Genomic DNA, 14,381 nt, shown 5'->3' with positions numbered 1-14,381 from the left:
GTCTATCTTGACATTCAACTCATTGAGGCCACTGACGCCTACTTATTATTTGATAATGTCTATCTTGACATGCAATTCACTAAGGCCATCGACGCCTATTTATCATTGGATTTGACAGTTACCCTTGACTTCACAAGTGATTTTTTTGAGGCCACTGACGCCTACTTATTATTTTATTGATGTCTATCTTGACATTCAACTCATTGAGGCCACTGACGCCTATATAATTGTATTCATTAGTAGCAACTATTTATTATTGGATTTGACAGCTACCCTTGGCTTTACAAGTGATTCACTGAGGCTACCGACGCCTACCTATTGTTTAGTTAATGTCTATCTTGACATTCATTTCACTGAGGCCATCGACGCCTATTTATTTATTGGATTTGACAGCTACCCTTGGCTTTACAAGTGATTCATTGAAGGCCACTGTTGCCTATTACTCGTTCTAATTGATGTCTGTCTTGACATTCAATTCATTGAAGGCCCATGTCGCCTATATTTACCTGGATAATCTTCATTGTATCTATTAGCTACCCTTAGCTCTTAAGTGATATTTTAAGGCCAGTAACGCCTATAAATTGTTTGGTCGAAGTCTATCTTGACATTAAAATCACTGAAGGCCTATGCCACATATATTTTTTATGTATGTTATTTGCTGAGCATTTTTTACAGCTTATTGTCATTTTTTAATCATTATTATTGTACCTTAGTAATAACTTTCATTATTGCCCTCAAATTATATTCATTTCAGGTATCATTATTAATACCTTTGCATTTATTGCAATATCATTAATACCAATATCATTAATAATTTAATATCATTATTACCTTTGCAGTTATTGTCAGACCTCAATGGTCATTAATGTCATTGACCTAATTTCTTTTAAATTTTGTAGTTCTCTACATTATTTCACATGTTGTAATTTTCCCAAGATTTGACTAATTGTTTGTATGTGGCCATCTGCCTATCATTATTTTATTGATCCCAAGATACTTGATACAATTGTTTTTGTATGTGGCCATCTGCCTACTATTATCATCTTATTATTATTAAATCTTATATTGTTGATTCATTTAGTCTTTTATTGGCGTACTTACCACACTTCAAGCTATCAGTATTTTTATGTACAGAATTCAAAGATTTATTTGTAGGTATTTATACCAACTATCATCCACAGTCCACTGCCCTGCCCTTGGATTCTGTCATAAAAATTGGTTCATCCGGGCCAGATTTTTTGACCCAGAGTTTTCCTAGGATAATTGTTAATTGGACCAATTATAAAAATTGGTCCTCCAAGCCGTTCATTTTGAGCCAGTCTTCACTTAGGATAATTGTTAATTTTTATTACCCATTTCTTGGTCCATTGAACCTTGGGGTTTCAGTGACCGTGTGCCTAATAGTCTAGCTTGACGCCAATGATTAGGTCCCACTCTAGAGTATATTTATTTCATTGTACCTTTGTATGTTTATATTGTTTAATATTAAGCATTCACACACTTGTTTCAAATTTTCAGTACTGGCTGCAACTCAAAGCACGCTGCGACGTGTATGCACCAGCTATCAACTATCTTGTACCCTGAGAGACTGAACCGCACTGAACTGGTCACAGACGGCTATTGCGCATTGAGAAAACAACACACGGCATACCACACCGCCTTGCGAGCTCGCTACTTGACTCGCCGCACAGCAAGCTTGATACAACTTGCCTCAAACGCACAGGCGTGCCTCTCTGCGTACTGGACCAGCGCCCAAGGTTGCTTATTGGCGCAGCAATCGCATTGCTACAGTGCCTACTTGTCATTCACTCAGGTTTTTCTGTTAATTTTTAAGCATGTCTGATCGTGAGGAAGATTCACTTCCTGAGCCTTCTGCTCTTTTCAATGCAAGAGACAATTTACACCAGGAAATAGATTGGTTCATAACCAGCTATAACGATTTTGTTGTGGACACTGAAGCCACTTATTATCAATTATTGACTGTAAAAAACGAACTAGGTTTACTTAGAATTAAGTATGATAAGATACATCAACAACTATGGAATTCAGAGTTGCAAGTGCAGGACACTTCAACTCATTTTGAGATACTCAATAAGTTTATCTCCATTACCTCTAAGGCAAACGCTGCATTAACTGCCTTTGAAAGCAGACAACGCATCAATGAGGCCACTGCTGGTGCTTCCCAGCGGCCAACATCTCAAAACTCACCTTTGGCAAATTTTCAGTTGCCTCAGATACCGCTTCCACGCTTCAATGGGGAGCTTTCAAAATGGCAAGCATTCTCAAGTGCCTTTACTAATATTATTGGTAATCAAGATAACATTAATGATTCATTGAAATTTTTCTATCTTCGTCAATCACTCAGTGGTGAAGCTCTTGCTAGAGTGGAACACATTGAAGCTGACGAAAATGGTTTTCAGCTTGCATGGAACCTCTTAGGGAGAGGTATGACAACAAGAGATTAATTGCTGCCAGGCATGTCACGGCAATTGAATCTCCGCCTACCATAAAGCGTAACTGTCCGCATCATTACGGGCATTCATTGACTTTTGCAAGTCCCACATTACCGCGCTCGAAGCGCTTCAACTTGGAGTCCAAATCAAGGACTTGTTGTATATGCACAAAATGTTGTTGCAGTTGGATACTGCTACTGTTTGAGAATGGGAAAAGAGTGTTGGTATACATGACATTCCCACCATTGATAAATTCTGGAATTTTTTGGAATCACAATGCAAAATCATGGAAGCTGTTGCTTCAAGCTCAGCTAACCATCATCAAGGAAATGTACAGCAAAGTACATCCAACTCGGTTGGTGCTCATAGCAAGCCGAAGTTCAATCAAAGTCAATCAAATGTTCAAGCTAGGATGCAGGTTACTACCTCTTCTATGTCACCTTGTAGTTTTTGTAATTCTGTTGGTCATTTTCCAAATCGTTGTAATGAATTATTGAAGTTACAGGTTACTGATCGTTGGAATGCTGTCCGTGACAAAAGGTTATGTTATAATTGCCTCAAGCCTTTCGCACCCAATCATGTTTGTTCGGACAAATCGTGTACACTTTGTGGCAAGAGTCACCACACTGTCCTTCACAGGTCGTATCCTCAATCACGGGACACTCAGCCTACTTCTAAGGATAAGGTAACTTCAAATCTTATTCATTCTCAATCTTTTGCTCCCTTCAAGGGTAAGAATGCTGTTTTGAATTCCGTCATGGTTCAGAATGCGGAAACAACTAAGCAAGCTGTTTCTCATGCTGAACAGCCTCAGAAGAACTCTCATGTCACGATGAGCTCTACTTCGTCACTGTGTTTGCAACAGCAATCAACTGTCGCCTTGTTACCTACTGCCGAAGTTTTGGTTCAATCTTCTAGTGGGGAATTTATTAAAGCAACCGCGCTTTTAGATTCTTGCTCTGATTGTAATTTGATGTCAACTAGGTTGGCTGAAAAATTGTCACTTGCTGCTTTGTATTCTGATACTTTGATTCATAGTGTAGGTGAGAATAAGACCAAATCATCTATCTCTCATTCTGTCTGCTTGTCTTCATCTGATCGTTCGTGGTCGGTTGAAGAAAATTGTATTGTAGTTGATAGTATATCATCTAATGTTCCTAGGGTGAACATCGATCATTCTAAAATTTCAATTCCTGTTGAACTCAAATTAGCGGATCCATTGTTTGATCAGCCTAAGCCTGTAGATCTGTTACTTGGTGCTGGCATATTCGCATCTATACTTCAGCCTGTTAAATTATATCTAGCTCAAAACGCTCCCATCCTTCAGAAAACCAGTCTAGGTTGGGTCATATTTGGTCCTTGTAAAGCTATTCGTCCTATTTGCAGCACCTCGTTCGTGCCTCCCCGCTTCACCTGTGGCCGCTCCCCGTAGGGTCATGTCAAATTTTCTAACTTCAAATGATGTCTCTCATCAGTTTCAGAAATCAGTTCAGGGAAAACAGTTCTCAATCAGTTCAGGTATTAGCTACCACTTCTTCTCATAATGATGTTATCTCAGGCATAATCAATAGTTGCTCAACTTATCACAAAATCGTTCGTACAACAGCATATGTTCTACGATTCATTCATAATTGTAGAAAACAAAATTCAGTCACTCGGCGCTTTGGTCAATTAGCTGTCTCTGAAATTTCAGAAGCTGAAAATTGTATCTTCAAATCTATTCAAGAAGAAGCTTTCTCTGCCGAACTTAAAGCATTGCGTCAAAATCAGGAGCTATTGCCTAATAGTTCTATTAAAGCCTTGTCACCATTCGTTCATTCAGATTCTCTGCTCAGAGTTGGTGGACGTTTGCAAAACGCAAATGCTTCATTTGATTACAAACATCAAATATTGTTGCCTAGCAATCACAAATTCACTCGTGCATTGATTGTTGCTCACCATCGTTGTCTAAGTCATGCTGGGGTGCAGGCCACCATGGCCAGTGTAAGACAACGATTTTGGTTTCCCTCCACCCCTCGCACCATCAAAAGTGTATTGCAGCATTGCATAATGTGTTTTCGCCTTTCTGCTCCTCATTCTGAGCAAATCATGGGTAGTTTACCAGCGGCCCGCGTTCAGGCCAATGTTCCCTTTTACAATTGTGGTTTGGATTACGCCGGTCCTATTCCCATTCGTGTAGGCGGCCCCAAATCTCGTACTTCTTATTTAACCACTCTTCAGAAAAAAGGCAAATGGTTAAACAATTATGAAAATTTGAAGGTCGGTACAGTTGTCATCTTGAAGGATCCTGATTCCGCGCAGTCCACTTGGAAGCTGGCGCGCATTACTGAAGTTCATCCCGGTAAGGACGACAAGGTTCGAGTTGTCACTGTTCTCACTCCCTCCGGCACCTTTAAGAGAGCTATTTCGAGTTTAGCACCTCTTCCCATTGATGAGGATTCTAGTTAATCCCCTTGCTCTTATGGTTCATGTTGTGTTTTTAGGTTTCATTGTTCTTTTCCCCTGGTTCTCACATGGGGCCCAGTTTTCAATTTCCAATTGCCTTGCCAGATTTTACATATTTCTTACTTTTTCTTATTGTGCCATACCCCCGTATGACACAAGGGGCCCAGTTTATGTAAAATCTGACAAAGCATCTATTGGACGGTTTCACTTGTTATTCGTTCCGCTACTACGTAGACTTCATGTCGTCATCATGTCTGTCTGTCTGCGCGCTGTGTCTTTTGTGCGTCTGCGCTGATCAGTGACGTCTCAATCGCGGTTTTTTGCCACTGCCCTAATCAGCTGTTTTTCTATACTTCTATTCGTACCTTTTTTCGTCGGATTGTTTGCCGTTGCAATTTTAATATTTGTGCTTTTCGATTTTTTAGAATTTAATCTTGTCTTTAGGCATCTTACCTTTTAGATATTTGTTACTTTTTCACCATTCGTTTGCGAGCGCTCTGCTACGTTTCTAACACATCGGGCAGCTTGCCCTTTTTCATTGTAGCTTGCAGGCTTGCAGCGTCTCCGTGTCTTCTTCAATGGTGGATAGTCAATGGTGCATTTACGCCTTCGGTCTATACCTTTCATCTGAATTCATCGGACTTACAAAACGTTTTTAAAGTGTGATTATTCTTCAATTAATTCGTTTGTTCCATTCTTCAGTGTGATTCAATTATTCATTGAGTTCTTCACTCAATTACTCTGTTAAAATTGGATAACTTTGTCTAAAATTGCAACCGCGTGTGAGCGTTTCATCGCTATTTATTTGATCTGCATAACGTTTTTAAAGTGTGAATTATTCTTCAAATTAATTCGTTTGTTCTATTCTTCAGTGTGATTCAATTATTCATCGAGTTCTTCACTCAATTACTCTGTTAAAATTGGATAAACTTTGTCTAAAATTGCAACCGCGTGTGAGCGTTTCATCGCTATTTATTTGATCTGCAAAACGTTTTTGAAGTGTGAATTATTCTTCAAATTAATTCGTTTGTTCTATTCTTCAGTGTAATTCAATTATTCATCGAGTTCTTCACTCAATTACTCTGTTAAAATTGGATAAACTTTGTCTAAAAATTGCAACCTCATGTAAGCTTCAGTTGCCATTTTTTCTACAATTGGCTTCACCTCGTGAACCTCAAATTATCAAGTGCATCATCTCTACTGTTTGGAAATCAATCCAAAAATTCCACAATTTGAAGATCGGATTATTCGTTTGGAATTCTACTCGCTCCAGCCTACTTTTCCATTGGGGGATTCGCCTGCTGTAATGGACGTTTCCATGCTTGTCTTCGCATGGCCTATTCACTTCATCGCTTGCTGATGTCCTGTTCCTGTTGGTATTGCGGAGTCGTTGCCTGTCTGCCTGGCCGCATCTCCTCTTCAAAATTTTATTCAGGTTATGTAAATCGTTCTTTTCAATTTTCATTTACGTATGCATCATTATTGTTTTATTAATGTCTATCTTGACATTCAACTCATTGAGGCCACTGACGCCTACTTATTATTGATAATGTCTATCTTGACATGCAATTCACTAAGGCTACCGACGCCTATTAATTCATTGGATTTGACAGCTACCCTTGGCTTTACAAGTGATTCACTGAGGCCACTGACGCCTACCTATGTTTAGTTAATGTCTATCTTGACATTCAACTCATTGAGGCCACTGACGCCTACTTATTATTTGATTAATGTCTATCTTGACATTCAACTCATTGAGGCCACTGACGCCTACTTATTATTTGATCAATGTCTATCTTGACATGCAATTCACTAAGGCCATCGACGCCTATTTATTCATTGGATTTGACAGTTACCCTGACTTCACAAGTGATTTTTTTGAGGCCACTGACGCCTACTTATTATTTTATTAATGTCTATCTTGACATTCAACTCATTGAGGCCCTGACGCCTACTTATTATTTGATTAATGTCTATCTTGACATGCAATTCACTAAGGCCATCGACGCCTATTTATTCATTGGATTTGACAGTTACCCTTGACTTCACAAGTGATTTTTTTTGAGGCCACTGACGCCTACTTATTATTTTATTGATGTCTATCTTGACATTCAACTCATTGAGGCCACTGACGCCTATATAATTGTATTCATTAGTAGCAACTATTTATTTATTGGATTTGACAGCTACCCTTGGCTTTACAAGTGATTCACTGAGGCTACCGACGCCTACCTATTGTTTAGTTAATGTCTATCTTGACATTCATTTCACTGAGGCCATCGACGCCTATTTATTTATTGATTTGACAGCTACCCTTGGCTTTACAAGTGATTCATTGAAGGCCACTGTCGCCTATTACTCGTTCTAATTGATGTCTGTCTTGACATTCAATTCATTGAAGGCCCATGTCGCCTATATTTACCTGGATAATCTTCATTGTATCTATTAGCTACCCTTAGCTCTTAAGTGATATTTTAAGGCCAGTAACGCCTATTAATTGTTGGTCGAAGTCTATCTTGACATTAAAATCACTGAAGGCCTATGCCACATATATTTTTATGTATGTTATTTGCTGAGCATTTTTTACAGCTTATTGTCATTTTTTAATTATTATTATTGTACCTTAGTAATAACTTTCAATATTGCCCTCAAATTATATTCATTTCAGGTATCATTATTAATACCTTTGCATTTATTGCAATATCATTAATACCAATATCATTAATAATTTAATATCATTATTACCTTTGCAGTTATTGTCAACCTCAATGGTCATTAATGTCATTGACCTAATTTCTTTTAATTTGTAGTTCTCTACATTATTTCACATGTTGTAATTTTCCCAAGATTTGACTAATTGTTTGTATGTGGCCATCTGCCTATCATTATTTTATTGATCCCAAGATACTTGATACAATTGTTTTTGTATGTGGCCATCTGCCTACTATTATCATCTTATTATTATTAAATCTTATATTGTTGATTCATTTAGTCTTTTATTGGCGTACTTACCACACTTCAAGCTATCAGTATTTTTATGTACAGAATTCAAAGATTTATTTGTAGGTATTTATACAACTATCATCCACAGTCCACTGCCCTGCCCTTGGATTCTGTCAGCCGTCTACTGGCAGAACACTGAGTTAGACTAAAATTGTTCCCCAATCATGATAGTCAAGAGTAAATTAGTTATTCAACAATTCTCACTGTAGACAACCGAAAATATTCCAATGGAAATTGGAACAGATGAGTGTGTCCACAGCTGATAAATGAGAATTTATTGATATTTTCATAATACACTTGACGAATTAATTGGCAACGTCTATGCGTGTGGGGTGGTAAGGGGGACTCGTCTGTTCCAATATGTGCATCGAAATATTATTGTACGAGTTAACTTCAGCTGAAACTCTTATAGTTGGAACCATAAATTTACCATTACCCTTACTTATTATTTCAAGTTATTCTATGATAACAATTATTATTGAATTTTGAATAAAAAATTGTTAATCAAATGTTGATGATACTTGTTAGAATATACCTTCAATGAAATTCGATCTACACTAAGCCTTTACTCTCTTAGTCGCCTTGACCAATCCATTCAATTTAATAACTTAACTTGATCAATTACTTTCAAGTCTGATTATTGTGATATGCTAATCATCAAGTTATGTTACATAATTATGATAACAAGGTTGAGTTGAGAACTCCTGAAGACCCTTGATTTGGCAATTACCTTGAATTATTAGGCCCGTATGCACCAACTCAGTTTGAGCGGAAATGAACTATCTGCTCTTTGGAACACAAAATGTAACATATTGCAATAAAAACAGCAATTATTTTCAAGTGATTGTGGTTTGGTTTTAGATGAAGATGGTGGATATGGCCTTAGATCCTAGCAGCATAAACCTGTTCCCCGACTTCCCCAAATTCGGAAAAAATTATATTTTGGTGCTATTTTTGTACCTTTTTGTACCACCAAGGAAAAATTTTGTACCCCTCCCCATTTCGAAAAAAATTGCATTTGAAAAGTCGGGTACTGGTTTATGCCTATCCCAGACTTGCTCAGATTTGAACGGAAACTATACCAATTTGTTTTCTGATTTTTGTACCACCAAGAGAAAATTTTGTACTCCTCCCAATTTTGAAAAAATTGCATTAGAAAAGTTGGGGTACAGGTTTATGCCTATTTTAGAAAGAAAATCTCAGAGATGAAGAGTGTGTGTTGAAGATAGAGAGAGAAATCGAGAGAGAGAGAGAGAGAGAGAGGATGTAGAAAGAGAAGAAGAGTGAGAGAGAAGGATGACAATGTATGGAGGCAGGAATGAGATAAATAGAGAGAGGAAGAGATAGTGTGTGAGAGAGAAAAGTTATAGCTGACCAGATGAAGAAGAAATAAAATAATGAACCTTTTTTGCTCTGTAGATGTTCAGAGAGGGATATGAAGACTAAGAGAGAGTGAGACCTGTTCCCCGACTTTCTCAAATAAAAATATAAACTATGCCATAATTTTGTAAAAGCAGCAGGTTTATGCTGCTTTAGATCCTTTAGTATATATCAGAAGTAAATAATGATTAAATACTTTGAAATCTTCAAACTTATAGCTCATACTTGAGTTGTGGCTTGAAAGATTAATTTGAGCAGAACAAATTACATTTAATAATCCAATACCAAGGATGGCTCCAAGGCACTCTGATAACACATAGACGAGAGCAGAGACTGCGTTGATTTTCCTCATAATGACTGCACAGAGTGTCACGGTGGGATTCAGGTGAGACCCACTTATGTGTCCAAAGATCTGCAAAAAAAAGTTGAAATCGAAGCTTTACATTGAAGGTTTACTCTTTTTTGCTTTCCAATTTTCTTCAAAACAAGAATTGATTCAAAAACGACATTGATTTCTTTCGCTAAGGCTGTACTGAACAAAATCATTCTTTCATAAGACATGTTATGGGTCTTGTTTGGTTTCAAAAGCATTCCAGTATTGTAATATAGGAATATTCATATTGATAATACTTATTATCAACATTAGTGACATTTATTATTATTATTATTATTACTAAAATTGTATTGGATATGAATATTGAATTACAATACCATAAATAATACCCATGATACTCATGATATGTCAGCATATATGCTAATATATAAAAGTTTTATAGTTCTTTATAATTCACTAAATAATAAACTGATTCGTCCTATTTGCTGTCAAAAATTAATATATATTATGTTAATACCATTTCTCGCGGTTCTGGTTTTTCATTTCATATAGCGCGCTCCAGAACTAGTCATAATAACTCTCCTCTAAATAGAGTTCAGAGAATCTTTAATCATTGTTCGGAGCACTTGGACGTTTTCTGGTTCTCCCCCTCCAAATTACGTAAGATCTCATACAGGTTGCATAGCATGAGATCTGTTTCTTTGTGATTGGTGTTCTAATTTTATCTTATTTTCTATTATTATTATTCAATTCATGATTTTCTTTCATTTTTGGTTTTACAAAGACATTCTTTCTCTTTTCATTCATTGTTCTATTTTTATCGATTCTATTTTGTTCAATGATTATTCTTATAATCAATTATTATTGTTCACGATCACTCAAGTGATTATTGAGTATTCTTTTATATCGTTTGTATATTTCATTCATTTTTTTATCTTCTTGTATTTCAAATTGTATAAAGTGTTGAAAATATTGTATTGTGCGAAGGAGGCAAAACGTGTTCCAGCCTGTTGTCTCCATTGATAAAAATTATTATTATTTTCTTGCATGATGATTATCCAATCCTAATAATTCTGCATGAATTTTATGTGGAATATTATTCAACTACATATATTTTCATTCTATAACTTATCAGCTCATACATATATTTTACCTGGTGGAAATCGTAAATACAGACACAATCAGAACTATACAACAAACTTACACCACATCTACAAATTATACTTACAACATATATCAACTACGTCAGTATCTGTATACTTTGACTAATAGAACAATAGAGCATAAAGCACGTTGAAACTTGACCAAAATATCCACGTTGCCTCATTATGTGTGATTTTGCGACGTTTTCATGCAAGACCTTATCACCGAATACCTATACCTATACCTAGTGTCGAATGTGTTGTCAAATTGCTAGACGAAAGTCGAAATTTTCACAATGGGCAACGTATTCAGAGATAAGTATCAACTTGTTTAATTCCGAGTACACACTTTATAATCACAGCATATCAAATTATGCAATGTTCTTATTGATATTTTCCAATTATTTATTCTTCATGTCTTCCTAATGTTAGGAATCTTCCCAATCAATAAAATGATAGGGAGATGAAAATAAGTTAACCTTGCGCTATTCCCCTCCCACATTTATAAATATAAGACTACACAAAGTCCGAAATAGGTCAAGATGTAGTCTTGTAGTATTTCACTTCACAAAAGTTTGAGTCGAAAAATTGTTTTTACAAAGCAGATTTATTAAATTTAGATGTTTCATTCCAATTAAATCTTGAGATGTTCAATTATCAGTCTTGTAGTTCATGTATTGGTTAGTAACTTACCTGAACAATGGTTGCAACAACCAATCCGAAGGCAATGGCAGGTTGGAGCGGTGGAATGGACGGGCCAATCAGACTCATGCATCCGAAGAACAAGAGGCAGGCAGTGCCGACCACCTCAGCCACAGCTATCTCTATCAGCGCCCTCACTGACATTTTGTCACCGCTCATCTCCGAGCTTTGCCGTCTCAGGCTTTCTGCACAGAAGATAGTTTCACAAATATCAGTAACAACCAAAAATAGTATCTCAAATCGTTTTAATACATACATCAGTTCACTAGAGACTGTTAATAGTGTAACAACCGAAACCAGTACAGTAGAACCTCTATAATTCGTAGTTGACGGGACCAAGCGTTTACTACGAATTATGGAGAACACGAGTTACAGAGGTTATGGAGGAGAATGATGAGAGGGGGAGGAGGAGCAGAAGGAGGAGGCTAATCATGGAGGATGAAGAAGGAAACATATGAGCTATGGAATGCTCAATATTTACTGAGCAAAGAGTAATCATGGATGATATACTCGTATTATGATTTTGAAAACATCAAAACATGAGAATAAAATGTTGATAGATTGTAATAGATAAAGGTGAAGGTAAATTCAAACATAGACAATTTTAGGGAATTGTACACTAAAATAAGTTTCAAATTGAAAACTTTAGTTCTGTGAACAGTAGACCTCGCGCAGTTAAAACTGGCCATCAGGGTAAATTCTGTCGTGTATGTCGTGTCGACGAGATATCGGTGAGAAAACGGCTAATGGCTGTTGGGGTTATTATCGAAAATGTGACATCAAAAGCTAATCTCCTTCAATACATACTGGCAACAGGTCAGCCCGAGTTATGACCCAACCACCTGATTCTTTGAGAATCAGCAGACAGACTGGTCGAAAAATAGTCGTCCGCAACGAACCGGAATGATTTTCTAATAACCCTGAAATAGTTGACCGAACGAAGTGAGGTCTAAGATTCAACTCGACGGTTTGGTATTTCTCTTTATGTTTAAATGTTTAAATGTTTATATGTTGCGCATTTACGGCGAAACACGGTAATAGATTTTCATGAAATTTGAAAGGTATGTTCCTTTTATAATTGCGCGTTGACGTATATACAAGGTTTTTGGAAATTTTGCATTTCAAGGATAATATAAAAGGGAAAAGGAGCCTCCTTCATAGGCCAATATTGGAGTACTATCCGTCAGGCTCGCTTCGCTCGCCTGCATTTTTCATTTGAGCATTTTTATCATATGTTAGGATGATCCAGTCGGGGATCCAGACTAAACGTCTGGCTAAACGGATATGGTGAGCGAAGCGGACCGGACGGCTAGTAATATAATATTCCCAAGGATAGCTCTGATTGAAGTAGCAGTGCCCAATCAATTTTTCCGCGATAAATGCATTTCAATCTTCAATTTGGTACCAACCTAACAAAGTCAACTCAACTTAATGCCAACCTGACAAAATTATTAATTTAGTTACCAGAACAACTGTTTCGAAGAGGTACTCTATCTAGATTATAGTTCTATATTAACATATGGTATGGACATTTCAATTATAATTTCAAGATATTGGAATAAGAAGAATATACATGCTAAAAGACGAAATTTTAAACCTTAAAAACCACCCTTAGAGTTAAAATATCGCCAAAAGATTTCTTAGTGCGCCTCTAAAGGGCCAACTGAACATACCTACCAAATTTGAACGTTTTTGGTCCGGTAGATTTTTATTTCTGTGAGTGAGTCAGTCAGTCAGTGAGTGAGTGAGTGCCATTTCGCTTTTATATATATAGAAAAATCAGACTATAGAATTATTCATCATAAATCAACTGACAAGTGATTACACAGATGTGTGGAGAAGCCAGTCTATTGCTGTATTTCCATAAGGTCTATGGTTTCAATTCGTTGCTGGCGAGACGCTACTTTCACACACTTTCGGTTCGTTTCGTTTTCGATTCGTTTTCGGCAAATTCCGATAAGTGTAAAACGATGATTCGGTTTGAATTCGGTACCGAATAGCAACCGCATAGCACCGAACGCCCCCTCGACACGAATAGGTTTCATCATATTCAAATTCGTTGCTAGGGAAACGGGAAAAAAACAAAGTCTTTTACACATGGTTCCCTTTTTAGTTTTTATTTTAAACTGATATCGTGATTATCTGTTTCAAAATTTTCCAAGTCAAAGCCCATGTGGTCAATTCATTTCTGTTAGTTCACAGGAACATTTCTTTCTCAATGAAATTGAGTACTATTTTAGTTTGCTAAAAAAATATGAAAGATATAAATTAAAACTCAGGGAGAATTTTTATTCTTTTATTATTTTTGACGTGACAACGTCTTATAAATTGGTTTGCCGGGTGACACTTCAAGAAACTGCGTTACGTTCCCACGTTATGCGCTCACAATGAGAGCGAGTGAGAGCGTTCGTTTCGGTTCACGGTCGTCTGGAAAGAGCACGAATAGGAGCAGTGGCGAGCAAAGCAGCAGCCCGAAGGCATTCACCTGGAGAGAGAGTGAAACGGAGCAGTCAACCTGTGCAGGCGCCGCAATCAATCTCCTGCGACTGCGCCTGCTTAGGTGAATAAGGTTGTGAAATGTTGTGAATGTGAATATGTTGTAGTAATCACAATAATGCATAATCACAATATAATCATGCATAAGTGAATAGGTTATGTTGTAGTAATCACAATGTTGTGGTTCAGTGCGAGATTCTTTTGTATAAATTAATGTTTTCAATATAATTCTTTGTATAAATAAATGTTTTAAATTGTTACTATTAAATCATCCTTCTTCCTACTATACGAATGAATATTCACATTAAAATTATTTTACCACTCAAAGTCGTTGTCACGTAAAACTTTCGCCCGTATACCGACTTTACAGGCAACCATGCAATTTTTTTTTCCACGAATATTACATGATTTCATCAATGGAGAGAA

At 36.8% G+C, this 14,381-nt stretch overlaps 1 protein-coding gene across 5 annotated transcripts in view; it reads right to left on the bottom strand.

The window, feature by feature from the left end:
* LOC111056772 (aquaporin AQPAn.G) overlaps window positions 1-14,381 on the bottom strand; it is an 85,253-nt gene that overhangs the window by 13,269 nt on the left and 57,603 nt on the right. For all 5 annotated transcript variants that reach the window (XM_039423351.1, XM_039423355.1, XM_039423353.1 and 2 more), the window contains 2 exons: window positions 11,451-11,644; window positions 9,550-9,693 (listed from right to left, as the gene is read on the bottom strand). In XM_039423351.1, the coding sequence (XP_039279285.1) occupies window positions 9,550-9,693; window positions 11,451-11,644 (338 nt within the window). The remainder of the gene's footprint in view (window positions 1-9,549; window positions 9,694-11,450; window positions 11,645-14,381) is intronic.

This window comes from Nilaparvata lugens, chromosome 3 (genome assembly GCF_014356525.2).
Source record: "Nilaparvata lugens isolate BPH chromosome 3, ASM1435652v1, whole genome shotgun sequence".
NCBI classification, from domain to species: domain Eukaryota; kingdom Metazoa; phylum Arthropoda; class Insecta; order Hemiptera; family Delphacidae; genus Nilaparvata; species Nilaparvata lugens.
This window is presented reverse-complemented; position numbering and strand designations above follow the sequence as displayed.